Source organism: Podarcis erhardii (genome assembly GCF_964252035.2).
Source record: "Podarcis erhardii genome assembly, chromosome: 4".
In the NCBI taxonomy this organism is placed as follows: Eukaryota; Metazoa; Chordata; class Lepidosauria; order Squamata; family Lacertidae; genus Podarcis; species Podarcis erhardii.
The window spans coordinates 28,692,150-28,711,238 of NC_138508.1; the positions used below are offsets into that span (position 1 = coordinate 28,692,150).

At 41.9% G+C, this 19,089-nt stretch overlaps 1 protein-coding gene across 2 annotated transcripts in view; it reads left to right on the top strand.

Annotated features, from left to right (window-relative positions):
* The window catches only part of B3GLCT (beta 3-glucosyltransferase), a 75,622-nt gene that overhangs the window by 43,168 nt on the left and 13,365 nt on the right, over positions 1-19,089 (top strand). For both annotated transcript variants that reach the window (XM_081860473.1, XM_081860474.1), the window contains 5 exons: positions 401-464; positions 5,449-5,580; positions 9,227-9,296; positions 16,677-16,790; positions 17,783-17,882. In XM_081860473.1, coding sequence (XP_081716599.1) covers positions 401-464; positions 5,449-5,580; positions 9,227-9,296; positions 16,677-16,790; positions 17,783-17,882 — 480 coding nt within the window. The remainder of the gene's footprint in view (positions 1-400; positions 465-5,448; positions 5,581-9,226; positions 9,297-16,676; positions 16,791-17,782; positions 17,883-19,089) is intronic.

The following is a 19,089-nucleotide window of genomic DNA, read 5'->3' on the forward strand; positions in this document are numbered from 1 at the left end:
TCATGTGGCAATTGCCTCTAGACATGTAAGCATGTGGCAGAACCTCTTCCCAGTGCAGAAATATTCTTGAAAGAGCACTGCAGCTGCCTCTGCTAGCTCTGTATATCTGGGAGCTGTGATAGGATGGTACGTATAAAGGCAGTAAAAGGAGGAAGGAAATACATGAAACAAGGAAAGTGAAAAGTGGAGAAGAGTGGATTGGAATTGAAGTGTACAGTACATGTACATTGTGCATTGTCTTTTAGGATATTATGTATTCATGCTTCTAGGTAATGGCATGATCGCTAAAAGCATCTAGTTTGTATGTATCCGATTTGTATATGATGGATGTGTGTGTGTGTGTGTGTGTGATGTATAAAAACAACTGATTTTATTTTTATTATTTTTTTTTACTGCACAGGCTTGCAAAGAGGCTGAAGAATGAACCTTTGAAGTCAGATTTTACAATAGATTTAAAATACGAGGTAAGACCATTCTGTTACACTGAAAACTTTGCTTTTGCTGTTACCTCTCTTGGGTCCATATGATAGGAGGAGGGAAATGATACAAGTGTTTATTTCCTTCCTTTGTTCATTACAGTGGTGCCTCGCAAGACGAAATTAATTCGTTCCGCAAGTCTCTTCGTCTTGCGAGTTTTTCGTCTTGCGATGCACGGTTTTCCATAGGAATGCATTGAAAATCAATTAATGCGTTCCTATGGAAACCGCCTTCCCCCGACCTCTTCTGGCGGGCGGCATTTTAAAATCGCCCGGGACAGCGGAGGACTTCTCCGCTGTCCGGGCGATTTAAAAGCCCCTGGGAAGGCAAGCAGGGGGGACAAAGACTTTTGCCCCCCGCCTGCCTTCAGAAGAGGTCCAGGACAGGCTTCGCGGACCTCTCCGCAAGCAGCGGGAGCGCTCCTTGCGGAGAGTTGCCAGCGCGCCCAGGCTTCGCGGCCCCGCCGCCCGGCTTCGGGACATCGTTCCGATGCCAGGCGGCGGGGGGAGGCTTTCTCGCCCCGAAGCCGGGCGGCGGGACGATGCCCCGAAGCCGGGTGGCGGGGGGAGGCTTTCCCGCCCCGAAGCCGGGCGGCGGGGGGAGGCTTTCCCGCCCCGAAGCCGGGCGGCGGGGGGAGGCGTTCCCGCCCCGCCGCTCGGCTTCGGGACATCGTTCCGATGCCGGGCGGCGGGGGGAGATTTTCCCGCCCCGCCGCTCGGCTTCGGGACATCGTTCCGATGCCGGGCGGCGGGGGGAGGCGTTCCCGCCCCGCCGCTCGGCTTCGGGACATCGTTCCGATGCCGGGCGGCGGGGGGAGACTTTCCCGCCCCGCCGCCCGGCTTCGGGACATCGTTCCGATGCCGGGCGGCGGGGGGAGACTTTCCCGCCCCGCCGCTCGGCTTCGGGACATCCTTCCGATGCCGGGCGGCGGGGGGAGGTGTCCCCGCCCCGCCGCCAGGCTTCGGAGGAGGTCCGAGGACAGCGGGGAAGACGAGCTGCGCTTCCCCACTGTCCCGGAGATTTCCCTATGGGCTGTCGTCTTGCGAAGCAAGCCCATAGGGAAATTCGTCTTGCGAAGCGCCTCCAAAACGGAAAACCCTTTCGTCTAGCGGGTTTTCCGTCTTGCGAGGCGTTCGTCTTGCGGGGCACCACTGTATATGGAATAGTGAAGACCAATATGATACACTATGATACACTAGTAGTGAACTTATTCTCTGAGTGCCAATCCTTATGTATCCAAACACCATAGCAGCCTCAGGGAGAATCCAAAATATTTTGGGGTGATGGGGATTTAAAGAGGTGAAAAATAGCAACATCCCCAGAACAGCTCACCGACAACTGAGCATGTTTTAACAGCCACAGAATGTATATTGACTGTTGGGAGGAGAAAAATGGGGTGGGGGTGGTAATGGATGGAAGGGAATATACTGAAAATGGGCATGATTGCCTAGCTGGAACTCTGAATATGAGCACTCCATGTTGCAACATTTTCTTTCAGGCACCACATAGTATTGTTTTAGCCTATGCGGATAATAGGGGGACAGGATTCAAAAAGCTACTCATGCAAGGAGCTTGTGCAAACACAATGACTTTTTACTTCTTAGTTTTTGAACAGCAAGTTCCTCCATATCACACACCATTTTTGAAACTCCATGCAGTTTCCAAGGCAGTTTACCATACTGCTTATGCCTGGCTGGCAAAACAACTCTAAAGCAACCATGAACGCATGGAACTAGACTACTTGTATGGTTCTTTGTATCCTAGCTTGTATTCTGCTCTCCTTGAAATCTGTGTGAAATGCATGGTAAGATACATGTGCACAAACATGTACAGAAGCATTATAAACCTTGGGAATATCTAATTGACATGAATCCAGCTGTGTTAATTGTCACCCAACAAAGCTGATGCAGTCTGCCATCTGTATTCCAGCTGAAATCCATTTTGCTAATGTCCAGAAGAGAATTTAATCATGTCATGTATGCCAAACTTTCCCACTAACTCATGCAATATTTCAGAAACCGTCTTCCACAGTTGTCTGAAAAATAATTGCTGGTAGCAGGGGAAAGGTTCATAAATACTGTATATTCCACATGTTATCTTCTCTGCAAGATGCCAGTCAGTAGTCCATTTTGGTGCAATGCCTTATTCATGAGCTTTTCAAAGGTGACCCCATATCATCATATCAACAATACAGTGTGGTATCATACAGTACAACCCTTTTAAAAATAGCACATTACATCTTTCATTTATTAGCAAAAGGTATAATGAGTTGCAATAGCACTCTTCGTAGGCTGGCAAACTAATTCAGACCTTTTCGGGAGCTCTGGTGCATGCATGGACATGACAAAAAGACTTCTACATTCACCTGAGTGCTGGGGATGCACCTGGGAAATGGTTTCAATTCTTCAGGTTTTATTTTTAACCCATCCAGGACTGGCCTGATTCAAATCCAGTCGAGCATCAAAACAGAAAGGACAGGAAAGACTCATTCAATAACATGGGTAGCACAGTTGTTAAAGCAGAAGTTCTTATTTGATAGCTGTTCACTGCAAGATGTCCTGATTAAAAAGAAGGAAAAGAAAAAGATTAAATATGGGACATTTTTATATCTCTCTCCCTCAAAACACAGGACATGAATTCTGACTAACCACAGTTAGCACAGATGTGCTGGATGTTAAGAAGTGAAAATTTCATCTCTAGTAGCCTCAGATTGCAGGAGGGGCTTATCTGTCCTATTAGCCAGGAATATATGTCTGAAAATGGAGCAGCACATATATGTGTAGGTCTTCCTTCTTCACTTGATTTAATAATGTTCAGATTGGGGACAAGGGCACTTCTAGTGGCAGCTGGGAATCTACGCTTGTAGAATTGCAAGCTACATTTAATAGTAATGTGATATATATTTAAAGGTTAGCATTCTTTTTCCTTTTCCTGTGACAATTTACAGTAACACTAGGCATTATAGAAAGTGAAGGGAGTTGTGATCTGCTCCTGTGCACTCAAAAGCATCTGATGCCTTGGGTCATTATTTCATTCCTTTTCCTTTCAACCACATTCAGTATGCTGCTGTGCCTTTCCAGATGGAATATAATTCATTTTTACTATATTCTTTTACAGCTCTTCTTTTGGGTGTATTAATTCTTCCTTTTAAGGATACATGCTGAGCCTATTGTGGGTTTTTTTTTACAATTAATCTTTCCAGGGTTCCCCCCCCCCCCAGTATGAATCATAAGATGTCCTATTCCCATTGCTTTCTAACTTTTAACAAGCCATGAGCGTCATGAGTTCTTTGCTCGTTACTGTTAAAGACTGGAAATTATCTAGGTCTTAGGACGTCTGTGGGACAAAAGCACTTGATATAAAAATTACAAAGCAGTCAGCTCAGTCCTTAAAATTTTCCACAGGTGCAAAAGAAGATTGCACACCTATTTATCTTATGAAGTTCTCTCTGTGTTACATTGCCACATTGTGAAGTAGTATCACGAAAGTACACTAATGCAGTAGTCAAAATACACATAGTTTTAAAATGTGTCTCTTACAAATGTCCTTTTCTATTTGATTGATTTCCCACAAATTCACGGACTTATTATTGTTCAAATGTTAGAAGTAGCTGCAGGGAAGAATGCGTGTCTGCACAGCTGTGAACATTTGCCAACCTTCCCAGACATCTGTTCTTGTCAGTCTTAACTAAACTTATTTTCAGTTTGTGTTTTCCTCTTCTCAAGCTGGGAATAAACAATAGTCACTGAACATATGTGATGTCTCATGAGATGGCAGATACATTGGTTAGATGTAGGGATCTGTGAAAAGATTAGTGATGCAGGTGAATTTGCAGTTGGTGGAGTTTGAATTAGAAACTCCCCCAATTTGAAAAGCCTCGCTCTGCTTTGAGCTGAGCTGGACACCTGTAAATGAGGGTCCTGTTCAAAATTGAATTTGCTCCTGCCGCAGCACTAGCCATTAGGGTTGGGTGCTATATCGTCCAAAACGGGTTTGAAGTCCATATTGTGATAACTGGTTTCACAATTTTTTGACCTGGCAATATATCATGAATCACTGTGTATGTGTTATGCAAAAATCACAGTGTAGGAAAAGCCATGAAGCAAGATATTGCCCATCCCTACTAACCATCCCTCCATCTCTAACCAAAATTTGTACTCTTCTCTGAGAACTGTTAGGGTCCTCTCTGGAACAGATTTTGAGAGTTGTCAGGGGAGAATGGAGACAGGCAAAGCCTCATTGCACAAATAGAACTTTACTAACAGAGTGTTGGATACAGCACTCTGTCTCTAGCAAGCCCTCTCCAAGTGCCTGTTAGCCCTTATTAGATGCATAGGAAGGCTCCTAGAACAGTACAGTCTGCACTGAATAGCAGCACCGCTCCAGTGTTATTTATCAAAATTTATTTGAAAATAAATAAATATATCTCATAAAATATAACAAGGCAGCTTACAACATATAAAATGCAATAAAATCAGCCTATAGATATCTATAAAACATAATTAAAAACATCAGTAGATGCTGGAAATCTTTCCTAGTTCTTCCTGGAGATATCAGGTATTAAACCTGAGGCCATCTGCATGCAAAGCATGTGCTGTAACACTGAGCTATAGCCCTTTTTCTTCTTAAAGAGACCTTTTTTTTGCTTGGGATAGGAATGGAGGCACAATGACTAAATCTAGGGTGATGGAAAGGAGAGGTTCCTGGCGCTTGACATGATATATCTGTGGTTTTATTGGGAGGAGAGCTAGTAGTTTATCAGTAGTATACTACTGTACACCTGCACACATATAATTATTCACATAAGCTCTGGTTTAAAACTTCAAAACTCTTTTATACCACGAGATAATATATCTTAGTGTAGTTCTCCCATCTTTTTTCTAACTTATTATACCGAAAGCCATTTGCATTGAATTTTAATAGAATGAATATATTTCAGCATTAATTATACTTTTTTGTGTATTTTCAAAGATTGCGCTTTATATCTGGGAGAAAGGCAGTGGACCACATCTCACCCCAGTGCCTGAGTTCTGTACAGAAGACTTTGACTCTCCTAATGCTGCTCACTGTGCCACTACATTTGCTAATTTCCTCCCACTTTGTGTAAGTATTTTCTGACTGTCTTTTTCCTGTAAAAAGATGTAAAGAGAGCCTATTCTAATCCACCTTTAACTGTTCTAATTAATTCTTTAAAATTTCTCAAGGTTGAGGACTTTGCAAGATACTTTAGATGCAAGTAGTACAAACAGAAGTTTGTTCTTCTATTTCTCTTTGTCTTTCTGGTTATGCTACCATTACTCAGACTTGGCCTATTGTGGTTCACATTTTGTTAAATTGGTATGATCTTGGCTTGGGCTGGAAGTTTGCAAAAATAACTCTATTGTCTTTTTGCCATTCCTGGCAGTGTTGTGATCTTGTTTATGTAACGAACATTGCTATTTACAGCTACTGTTATTGATCTATTTGCATACCCCTATGGGTATTGTAATTTGCCTGTCTAGGCATTTTAATTAATTCTTTTATTTTGAGTCCTATCCTACCTTTCTGCTAAAGCATCCAAAGCAGCTACAATTTTAAAATACTAAAACAAATGCATTATGTAAACAAAGAGTAACAAAGTTACTGAGCCAACAGTGTGACGCGGCAGCTAAAAAAGCCAATGCAGTTCTGGGCTGCATCAATAGGAGTATTGCATCTAGATCAAGGGAAGTAATAGTGCCACTGTATTCTGCTCTGGTCAGACCTCACCTGGAGTACTGTGTCCAGTTCTGGGCACCACAGTTCAAGAAGGACACTGACAAACTGGAACGTGTCCAGAGGAGGGCAACCAAAATGGTCAAAGGCCTGGAAACGATGCCTTATGAAGAACGGCTAAGGGAGCTGGGCATGTTTAGCCTGGAGAAGAGGAGGTTAAGGGGTGATATGATAGCCATGTTCAAATATATAAAAGGATGTCACATAGAGGAGGGAGAAAGGTTGTTTTCTGCTGCTCCAGAGAAGCGGACACGGAGCAATGGTTCCAAACTACAAGAAAGAAGATTCCACCTAAACATTAGGAAGAACTTCCTGACAGTAAGAGCTGTTCGACAGTGGAATTTGCTGCCAAGGAGTGTGGTGGAGTCTCCTTCTTTGGAGGTCTTTAAGCAGAGGCTTGACAACCATATGTCAGGAGTGCTCTGATGGTGTTTCCTGCTTGGCAGGGGGTTGGACTCGATGGCCCTTGTGGTCTCTTCCAACTCTATGATTCTATGATTCTAAGTCCTCTCAGGCCAACTGGGAGCTGTTGGTGCAAGAGTTTACTTCCCTCGTCTCCCACACTTCTGCCTTTCCCGAGGGCACACAGATCTCTCTTCTAGGGAAGGTAGGGAAGGAGCTGCCCCAACAATATAATATGGTAATGAGGTTGGGTGGCCATCTGTCATGGATGCTTTAGATGAAATCCCTGCATAGCAGAGGGTTGGACTAGATGGCCCTTTGGATCCCTTCTGAGTCTACGAATATATATGTTTTTGAAAGAAGAAGCCCAGAGAAAGTGGGGTGGTGGTGAGAGGGGCAGAGAGTTAGATGAATTCTAATATAACAACAAAACAGTAAAAATCACATATTTTATAAAATAGTTTATTACAATATTAGTTGCTTGGATGGGGATGGGGTCAGAATTCCATATACAAACTCCAGAAGTCATGAAGCCTCTTCTTAAAAAAACTACACTAGCACTATATGTCTACTCTGCTCCTTATTTATTCATGGCGGGGAGAAAAAAATTAAAAACCATATAATTTTATATTTGAGTGGGGCACATACGGGTACATGAACAAAAAATGTGGCTGGCTGCCCTGGTACATCTAGTGTGAGTGGAGAGGGGAAGTGAAAAAGTGTGTGTATACTGTATGTGGAGTCACAGGCAGACTGAGATTTTTCAAAACGGGAAACATCTGAAGATATAAGAAGCTAAAAGGGTGGGTACTTTGGACTGTTGAGAAGAGCTGGAGAAGATGGCTGGAAGCAGCAAACAGAAGGAGAAAGGGAAAGAAAGCTGGCTTCTGTAAAGGATTAGCTATTTTGGCCCATGATTTTCTGTTGTTTTGCTGTTATTTAATACTGAACTGTTCACTGTTTGTTGTAAGGATTGCAAGAATGTAGTGTATGAGAAACTCTTTGAACAGTGGAAAGGGCTAAGTATTTATTATTTATTCACTGGCTGGCTTAAATTTCTTTCCCCTTCACTATTTATTGATTTATTTCCCACAAGCCTTTCAACCTCTGTGCCCTCAATTTCATTGTTCTCTAAGCAAGTCCATAGTCCTTTGGAAAATAGTTTGGTATGTGTGTGTTATTAACTCATAATGAAAGTCCATCCATTTTATTAAGCTCTAAAGAGAAAATGAAGACCAGTTCCATTTTTTTTTATTATTGTCTTGATTTAAGGAAGGCAAATGCCAATTATTATTTCCTGTTCATTCTTTACCTACTGTGAGGCTGTTTTATTAAAGACTGTAAATGTGTGATGTCCTATGTTCATAGGACTGTGTGAAAGTGAGCTAACAAGTGGACCATTAACAAACATTTTGCAGAATGGCATTCTGCAGCATTTGCCAGTCAGCTAGGCGTTCCTCCACAATGCTGCATTTTCCATTCCTCCCCCCTTGTCTTATTTTTTGTTTACCCCCAGCATTCTCTAGCCACTGAACACACTGTCCTCAATGAGCTGCTTTGGAAGTGCCTCCCCCTCATTTAGGTTCCTTGCCTCCAAATATTTTTGAACTTCTGCAAACCATAGGGTTTCCCTGGGCTTACCGATACTGTCCCCTTGTGCATGTATAGTGCCATTGGCCATGTAAGTCCCAGCAGTCACCTCTAAAGTTAAGAAATAGAGGAAATGATTATGACAATTTCCAGAGCGGTAGCCATCTTAGTCTGTCACAGCAAAACCAACAAAGTGTCTTCTGACACTTTCTATCTGTTAGGTGCCACACAAACTCCTTATTTGGGGGTTAATAGTGTGTGTGTGTGTGTGTGTGTGTGTGTGTGTGTGTCTGAGGTCAAAGTGATGTTAGGCCACATCCTTAGCAAGAACCTGACAAACAGCTTCTATCAATTGCTGCTGTGGACCTAGACCCCATAGGAGTGCCACTAGAACTGTGCTGCTAGTTTCCTATGACCATTAAAAAGCCCTCTTGCCATGTGCCTAACATCTGCTGGAACTGGGGACATCCAGTTAGTACAGATGTTGGCTGATCAAAGGAAAAGGGCTAAGCCCCCACTGGGTTTCTTGAAATCCCTTGGGCCTGCCTTAAAGTAGCTGTTTTGACTCCACCAGTCATATGAATGATGGGATGATCCAGCCAAAGAAAAGTACGTCAAAATCACCCCAATTTCCATGGGAAAGCATCACATGCTTATATCCCTCCTATTGAAATAGTGGGACTTTTCAATACCACCATTCATACCTTTGGGCTGTATTATGCCTTCAACCTTCACAACCCTATAGTTAAATATTTCCTTTTGTTCATTTGCTTTCCTTATGTGTTGCAACCGACTTCAGTCAGAATTTCAATTAGAATTTTAGTGGATAATGCTGCTAGGCAACATTGATAATTTTGAATTTTGAAAGTATATCTTTTTATGTTGCCTTAAACTGCTTTTTAATGTAGATTTTAGAGCTATATCTTGAGGGTCTCTTTACAACAGCTTGTTCATTCAATATAAACCTGAATGTTGAAAAATGTAGTTGACATTTTATTTTTAGGGAGATCCTGTGAAGAAAACAGATATCTTTGTTGCTGTAAAAACATGCAGGAAATTCCATGGAGACAGAAGTAAGTTCCATATTTAAGGATATCTTTATATAATTTCTGCAACTAATTTAAGCTAAATAAAATTTTGAATGCAGTATGGCCCCTTTTTGGTTTTGAATATTCATTTGTTGAAATTTTAATCTTGGAAATAACTTGTGGAGAGATTATGTGAAGTAGAGGGAAGTAAGAATATCATTTCCACTGAAAGTAATTAGTCAGTGAAGTTTTCAAAACTATGTTGTAAATCACATATGCTAGAATTATTGGTCTGGCTTCTAAAATGTGTTCCCATTGCTTTTCATGACCTATTTAGAATGTTTTATCTGAGCAACAATGAGGAAATGTTCACTGTTTAAGAATTTAGCATGTTTCTGAAGACATTTGGTCTTTGAATCTACCTTCAGATTGCTACCAGGAACTAACTGAATATAATGGGGAAAGCCTTTTTATTTCCTAGGCTTATTTTGAGGCTATTGGTATAGCCTTTAAGTTCTTCAAACTTAAAAATACTAAACGTATGCGTTAGAAGTATCGGTTGGTTGCTCGAGAGCAATCAGGCAATATGCTTCAATAGCCTGCTTTAAAGGTTTCTTATTGATGATAAAAACCATTAGAATGCAGAGCGCCTCTATTCCGTGTCTTGCTCATTCACTGGCAGAATCTGAGAGTGGGTGGTCCTTAAACCTTCCCCAGCAGAGTAGTTTTTTGATGCCCAGTCTGCGCCTCCCCTCTCAGCACGGAAGCCTACTGCACAAGGAAGGCGTGGGTAACGGAGGACCTCTCTCCTCCCCGCTTTGCTCAGGCAAGGTGTCCTGGCTCTGCCTTGCCTCCTCCGAGCCCTGCATCTCCTCTCCACTAGAGGCGTGGCTGCCTTCCTCCGCTGAGGAAGTGCTGCTTCCCACGATCTTTGGGGGCTCTCTGTAATCCATACGGCTTTTCCCCTCTCGCCCCTGCGCCAATGGCAGTTCCCTGACAGTATGGTAATTTTAAAAGCAGCTACTAAGACTGGACAGAAGTTTTACATTTTATGTCTTCCATAAAAAAACCCAAAGAATATTTACATCTGTGGTTCCATTCAGGTTCCTTGTAAATGTAAGACAGAGCAAAACCAAGTTGGTGACTATATCCCCAGAGTATTTCAAAGGCATATATATGTATCTGAATACACACCAGGGAAGCTTATTCTAAGCTGCAGCCTTTCCTAAGAAGTTGGTTTCTTTTTCCCTGGCCCACAAAAAGTACTCTGTGCCTCTTGGGTATGATTTGACAGTAAATCCTGGGATAAAATTTGTCTTGCTGTATTTATTCATTGCCTTCCAAACTGAAAGGGGGGGGGTTCATATTTGGGTTAGCGTTTGAGGCTTGGTTCTAAACATTGTATTCAATTCAATTCAGTGATCTTGAATGTGATAATTGGTCACATTGATACTGAAAGATATTGGATGTCATAAAGCCAGGCCACCTGCCTTGGTCTCTCCTAGTCAGAAAATGAGAACCTTGATTAATATATACTCTAGTTGTCAGAATATTCTTTTTCCCTTTACCCATTAGTCAGTGGGATATTCCATAAAGTATATTTTATTGCAGTGGGGAGTAGAGAATTTGTGACAAAAGCTGGAAGATATATTGGTTAAAACTGGGCGAAGCATGACATGGAGTGAATGCATGGACTAAAAAGCCTTTAAATGTGTTGTCTGGTGGATGGTCTTGGTGTTTCTTTGAAATTCAATATTTCTTATTTGTGAATAGAGAGAGCCACAACCTTGAGCTATTCAACATTCAATAAGATGGTGGGAAGGCATTATCTTTTCATCCATTAGCTATTTTTATATCTTCTTAGCCACCTGTAGGGGATAGAGTTGCCTGAAAAGCAGGGGGGGAGTACATTTCAGACATTCTGCATCAATCTGTATGTGAAAGTGATGATGGTTTACATCTACAAAATAGAGGTGTTTCATTTTTGAGATGCATTGAACATGTGACACTGAAAGAAAACCATAGGGGACCAGCATACCTAAAAAACAAACCTTGGAAAATTCACCGTATATTTCCCCCCCCCTCTAATATACATTTGTACTTTATTGTCATCCTTCAAAAAAAAAAAGGTAATAACAGGATTTCCCTAACAATTTCAGGGGAAAATATTTACTAGTGACATTGTATTGCTAGTTGAATGATTTTTTCTTTCACAATTACTGATGTACGTAAGTTAATGTTGTTGGCCTCTGTCTGCCTCGAGAGGCAATGGACTGCGCCTGTGGGGTTGAAGTCAAACTGCTGGAGGATCACAGAGCCTGCTGTGGCTGCAGAGACTGGTAACTTGTAACTGCTGCCTCCTGTATTGTTGCTGTGTTAGCTGCACTGAAGTGCATATGGAGGTCCTGGGCTGCCCAGGCAACCAATCCCCCCCCCCCCCGCCCCCAGTCTCACCAATGTAATCCAAAGGAAAACAGAGCAATACATTTGGTACCTGCTTGGCCACAGGAGTTTTCGGAAGTCTCCAACCAACTATTCTAGAAAGTCCAGATTTGTGTAGGGTGTATTCCTAGGCCTTTGCTTCTATATGTTAGGATTCTTGCTCCGTGTTTGCAGTCATGGGATTGTTGTCTATCACATGATGGTGCATGTTTTCATTCCACGTAGTGGGAAGTGACGGAGACAGGATGTTTGTGTTACTGTGTTCCGTGAAGTGGGACTATTGGCCTTTGTTCTTTTTCTCTTTGCTGTCTGATGAGAAAGAGGAAGGAGCTAAGTCAGAATGCTCCGAGTGTATTATATTTAAATAAATGTAGATTAGCCAAAATGCTGTGCTACTGAGTTCTGTTACGCAAACTGCGAATACTCTGCTGATCCCTAAGTGTGCTGATGCTTCTTTGTATCAGTCGCTGTGATGTTCAGGCTGAAGAAGGCTTTAGAAGCTCCCGAATGATCGACCAGGAGGGAGAGAACATGCCAGTCGGGCATGTGTCTCTACCAGGGTCCTACACAAGAGTAGGACGATCCTAACAGTATTCATATATAGAAGTGTGTTATAGAACCAAGCTGTATAAACATTAAAGATTTCACTTTAGCAAGTGTTGGGATTGAAGAACAGCTTTGGACCAGATGGCATTTCTTATTGATGGCAGCTGCATAAATTTTTCCTTCATCACATTTGTCATGTATTTCATGCATCCTTTGGATGTCAAACAGTGACTAGTTTGGTAGGGTGTAAGGCAAACTAATCCAGCTGTGTCCCATTTTAAGGGAAATCAGCCTTTGGTGTTTTTCTCTGCCCTCAGTGATATTCTTACTTACATCCCTCTACTTCATATAATCTCACCACAAGTTATTTCCAACATTAACATTTCAACAAACGAATATTCAAAACCAAAAAAGGGGCTGGCTATAGAGATGATGATAGATCTTCAGAAATCAAATTTTGAAGTTATGTTGGCTCACAGAAGTTGTTCTGTGCACTCACTGATTTAGCTGAATGCAGCCCTTGGTAGTTTGGCCATGAATCCGTAACCTGAATGTTTTTCACTGTGGTAGCTGGTACACTTTCCTGAGCAATGAATTGCATGCACTCCAACATGTTTACCTTAGAATCCGGGACATGGCCCTGCTTCTGGATGAGTCACATGACCCATGTGAGATGAAGGAGCCTCAAAATGTGTGTTTTGGGCAAGACATGTAGGGTCGCAACCTCATGCAATATCACAGCCCTTTGTGTTTTGGGGCTCTGTGATCATGCATTTTTGGGAGCCGTGCTTAGAACATGGTGCCCCAAACCATAAAGATAAAGAATCCCACAATGGCCTAGTTCACACATCATAGTAAACAATAGTGAATGATTTGCCGTAAATGTTCCAAGCTAGGAGGTTCTGCTCCTCCCTGTTTGTGCTGGGGAGAAACCAACCACAATCCGTAGCTTACTCTGTTTTGTCCAAACCAGGAACTGTGATTTGCTTCACTCCTAACAAATCACAATCTATAGCCAAGGGTTGTTCTTGACTTGCAGATCGTAGTTTGCAGAGGTGCCAGCTTCTCAGCTTGACTGAGGGGGCCCAATGCAACATCCCGATGTCATGTTGACATCCTAAGGAGCCGGGGGTGAAGCCAAATGCCTTCTGAACATTGAAGGGGTATGGCCCCCTCAAAGAAACACATTGGGGCCCCCTCGAAGGGCTTCATTCCCTAGGAGCTGGCGCCTATGGTAGTTTGTTAGAAGTGAAACAAATAGTAATCCCTTGTTTGATGTTGCCAGGGATAATTTGCTTCCTCCCAGCACAAGCCAAAAGACATGGGGCAAAGCAAAACTGGAGCAATTAACTAATGCACAGCAAGCCATGCTTTATATTTTACCATGGCATGCAACCAAGGCCACTAAACCCAGAATAAAACAGCAGTCCATGGTAATAAAGGCAAGCCATAAAAGGTCATAGAAGCTGGGGTTTGTTTGTTTTTTGGTGGTTTTTTTAAAGACAGATAACCTGGCAGCTAAATGATAACATGATAATAGCACAAAATGATAAATTATAATGTGTATACAAGGCAAACAGAACCAGTGTGGTTACAATCACTGGAGTAGGACTGGGAAGGCCCAATTTCAAGTGGTGATCCAGTCATGAAGGTCACAGAGTGACTTTGGGCCAACTATTTCTCAGCCTGACCTAACTCAGACAGCAAATGTGAAGATAAATTTGGGGGTGGGTTAAAACCATGTACTCTCTTGGGAGGAAAGGGTGGGATATAAATATAAATAAATGAACAAACATTCCCAAGTTGCAGGTTCCAGAACCTTGCAGTGGGGAATTAAATTTTACAACATCCACACAACATTCTAGTTTGAATGTAAAGATCCATTCCTAGATGAAATTATACGAAAGCAGAAATAAATGAATAGCAGTCCTGAAAGTACTTGTATAAAATGTGTACTCAAGATGGATGATCTTCTAGAAGAAAAGTCTAAAAATTGTCCTTGCTAAATAGCTTTTGTTGCCTGGTCTGCATGCAAGCAAATTTCCTGCTATCAAATTTGCTATGTTACCAAGTGGTATGCAAAATACATAGACAACAAAAGCATAAAATCTAGCCAAAATCTGTAAATATAATTAAAACTAATAGTGCAGTTTAATCTAGCTGTAATAAATTACGAAAGCAACTTAAAAAAATTACCATTGCAGTCTTAAAACATCCCTAAACTTTATACATTTATAACTCCTAGTTGGTTAAACATATTAGTGGTTATTATTTAAACAAAATAAGAGACAGCAACAAATCTGTTTACTTAAGGTTCTGCTTCATGCTCAGGTGTAATACTGAATCTGCTGTAGAAAAACCACCATTATGCTTTGGTACCTAGTCTTTGGCTCATTTGAGGCATTGCACCAAACAGTGGTTTCCGCTAACCAATGTATTTAGAACTCAAGCAAAGTTTGAGCTTCCAAATATACAGGTAAATTTAAAGGTGCTTGTTTGCTTCTGTTTTCTGTGGCGGGATTTTAAAACTCAAGTCTTTGAGTGTAGTAGCTCCAAGTTTGCTGAGAGAAGGCAACAGTTGCAACTGTGGTTTGCCTATTAATACCAAAAAAAAAAAAAAAAAAAAAAATTTGTAGCACAAACCAGGGTTTTCAGAATTACTTTTTGAGTTTAATTTTCTGGCCAGAGTTTACTTTTCTGGCTAATTGCAAACCATCTGTAGTCAAATCAGACATCATTCTAAACCATAGCTCAGTTTCTTTAATCATTGCCCATATTAATTCAGACAATCCTAAGCAATGTGATTGGGGAAAGTGGAAGGTTTTGTAATATTTTCAGAATTTTATTTTATTTTATTTATACCAGTTTATATACTGCCCTCTTATACGGTGCAGCAATATAAGAACATAACTCAAGAAGGTTAAGTGTTCAACTAATTTGTGGCTTATTTTAATGAAGCATTGTTTAATAACCTTTCTAAATGCTTACCAATAATCAAACTTTAAAGTTGCATGGGTTTAACTTTTGCATACAATTTGTCTTTTTGATGCAAGAAAATGAGCATCCTACAACTGGAGTGTTCATGTTCTTGTGATTTAAAAAAAAAAAGATGCTGATTAAAACAAGACAAAAAATAAACTGCTATGTTACAGCTAGCCAAAATGATAAAGGCATGTTGAAAACGAAGCTATAGATTCACAGTCTTTCACTATCATGTAACACCTTGAAGACTGAGGAAAATACTTGAACTTTCCTCATAGTTTCCAGTGTTACCCAGTGGAGGGTAATCTTTCTCAGGAAAGTGAAAAATTAATGGATACTAGCTTTCAAGAGCTCCTTTTGAAAAAGGAGCTCTTCTGGTAAGCCATTTTTCCTTTTTTAGCTGCTCAAAATTATATCCATGCAGCATGCCGGTTGGGCATTTATTTCTATGAAAATACAGGGATTGGGGGTTTTTCTGCTGTATGTTTTGACACGCCCTTGAATTTTGGTAGATGTATTGAATGATCAAGACTGAATGTGCCAGGAGTCTCCTTCCTTTTTTGTGAGGGAGAAATCGTTTGCACCTGCTTAGGATTTTACATGGTACATACAGTGTATTTCATTGCTCAAGGAAAAACAGAATCTCTCCTCACCTCCAAGAAAAGCCTTGGTGAGTGGGCGGGAGACTGTGAGACATACTTATCCAACAGAAGATGCTACACAGACATAGTGGTTCCTAGGACAAGGGGGCAAAGCAGGAAAAAAAAGCTCAGCCCTGGTTGGTAACAAATCTGTCTCCAGTATGTTGGCAGGGAGGAGGGTAGGGCCATTCCCATTATCTAAGCTTAAAACTAGACATATGGCTAGCTGCTGACAAAGCAGCCCATCTCTCTCTCCCTGCTTATCCTCTGATGGTCACTAGTAATGCAAAATGCATTACAGATTTCTTTGCCCACAGGTGTCAACCAATGAAAGGGAACCTTGTGACACCATCACGTCATGAGATGCATTTGGTATTCCTAGGTGTTTGGGGTAGCAGAAATGGGGATGCTGCTTTCAGTAGCAGCCACATGTGCTGTAACATCTAATTTTGGCCTAACAGGGCTGCCTCCAGTTACCCTATTATTTTAATAACCTGGTTCAGATATACAAGTCTCAGCATATTAAGCCCAGATATGAATCTTGTGCCTGCATGAGCCATCATTGTGCCATCCTTTCCCTCCTCTCTTCTGAAATTGAAGGCTTTTTGGATTACTTAACCATAATTTCCTGTTTTGTTTGTCTCATCACATCTGAACAGTTTAGTTAGCTTCAGATCCTTCCCCCCAGCCCCCCAAAAACTGGTAACCATAGTGCACTGAGAAGGGAGGAGAGAAGATTGGTGAATATCAGTTGTTGGTAAGCTGAGAAACATCCTAACGTCCAATTTCAGTATGCTTGTTTCCCCCCCCCCAGTACCTATTGTAAAGCAGACCTGGGAAAAAGAGGCCGCTCTTATTGAATACTACAGTGATTATGCAGAAAGTTCAATACCCACTGTTGATTTAGGAGTGCCAAATACTGATAGAGGTAAGTTTTAACACGATGTGATATTATTTTGCATGAGTTATACAGTGTTTTCATAACAGAATTTGCACAAGATGATGAGCTGCCTAATTTATTTCCCATGAGGTGGCCTGTGAGTCTGCCAGTGAGATAAGGAGGCACAAAGACAAGACTCTTTTCGTGGGACTGATTACAGTGCGATTCAGTTGGAGGCAGCACCAGCAAGTGCTCTACCAGTTTGGGAGTGCAGAGGGGGAAATTCCTCCTACTTTTGCTGCTGCTGCTGCATACATTCATCATGAATCAGTGCAGTGTGAAAATAGCAGCCCTCTATTCTGCTCATCTGCCTGCCTTTGCGAAATCAGCATTCAGGACACCAGTTTCCTCCTTCTTCCCATACCTGTTTGCATGATTGCAAATTCTGCCTTCTGACTGAACAAGACTAAGGTGAAAGGTGGAAGGAGGCAGGTGCTTGGAAGAAAGAAGGAGAGAAATCAGCTGATAGGTGTAAAGAGGCTGAGAGAGGAAGAAGCCAAGGACCAAGGAAAAAACAAATTTGGAAAGGATTGAGGAAAGAAAGGGAGACCTAAGAACCACCGTGATTTGAGCCTAGTTTTAGATGCCCGTTTGAAATTGCTGGATATCAAAAGTGAGCAAGAATGGTCAGCTTTGCATACACACCTACTCCATGGCATAGAGTCCTCCTGGGCCCACTCCCTGCATGCCTCAAGCCCTCCATGCCCACTGCTGAAGGGGCATGGTAGGGTGCAGCAGGCAAGGTCCAACCCAGTATGTAAGAGTTTGACAGGCTGGGGTGCCTCCAAATTATGTCATACTCTTTATTGCAGGAAATCCATATATTTATATATCTGAATGATGAGGATAAAGGTGCAACCCAGCCCTAATCTGAACACATGACAAAGATTATTTTGAAGAGTGTTAAGATTGCTTTTTATAATCATCACACTATATGTCTAATTATTGAATTCCTTTACTTTTTTGTGTTTCGTGTCTAGGTCATTGTGGGAAGACTTTTGCCATTTTGGAAAGGTTTCTAAAGCACAGCCCTGCTGCAACACCTTGGTTAGTCATTGTGGATGATGACACTTTAATAAGGTATGCATTTCAGAATTAGATGAAGCTAAACCGTACGTTGCTTTACAAGTCAACTTGTTCAAAAGTCACTATTGCAGAGCTAACAGGCAGTGTGCAGTTTCCAAGTGAAACAAAAAGCATGAACATTTATGAGTCAACGCAATATTTTCCTGTCGTACAGGAAATCCAAGCAACGTAACAGTAAATTAAAAACATCTCTCAAATGGTAGATTAAAAATACAATTGGATACATGAAATGCTCATTGTGGCAGAAAATTGGATTCGTGTCTTGCAGGATGGTAAATTGGCAACATTTTTCCATCGCTGGGATTTGTTACTCCAAATGAACTAGAAGTTATGACTGGGAGACAACAGCAGCAGTACAGGAAAATACCATATGTTTTAATTGCTGGTGTATTTTGAGTAAAACTCTTGTTCAAGTTGAACAGTTTTCCGAATTCTTTTGGTGTCCACAGCCAAAAAACATCTTTGTGGGACTTCCGGGTTGGCGCCTCCGGTAATGGCGGAATTCCACTTATCGGGAGGAATTTGCGTCATGGAAATCTGGGTCTGGCCGCCACGGCGAAGGTGGAGACCCACTAAAAATCACAGGCGGGTGAAGCCTGTGAATGTGGGATTCGGCTGGCACCTTTTGCACCTCCCCCACTCGCGGGGAAACCCAGTTTCGGGGTTCCGGAGCAACGTGGGGTGAGTGGCGCAGTGCTTCGAATTGACTGCTTCTTCCACGGAGCGAAGCCGCATAGCTGTTGCCAGAGAGCGCTGACTTTTTCCTGTGGACAATTTGATCTTAAAGCAACTACCCGTGAGTAGAGCGGAGAATTGGATTTTCAAACGTCTTAATTTGGCACCGAAACGGGGAGGTTCAAAACAGGAAGTCCACCTTCCCCTTTTGTAAATAGACTGAAGCAAAGAGACTGTAAGCTAAAGTCTTGGAAAGCCTACTGTAAAGGACTAAATTTCCATCGGTAGAAAACATTAAACCCCCCCTTGGAAGCAGGAGAAGAGGGGGGAAGTTTTGGATTGTGTGTGCCTGCAGGAGAGAGCAAAGAAAGTTAAAATACCACCGCTCCAAACCTGGAAACGGGCTGCTAGTAAGACTGACGTTTTTGGATTGTTCATTGATAGTGAATAGAACGTTCGCTGACAGCAGAAAATGGCAGAAAATTGGATTCGTGTCTTGCAGGATGGTAAATTGGCAACATTTTTC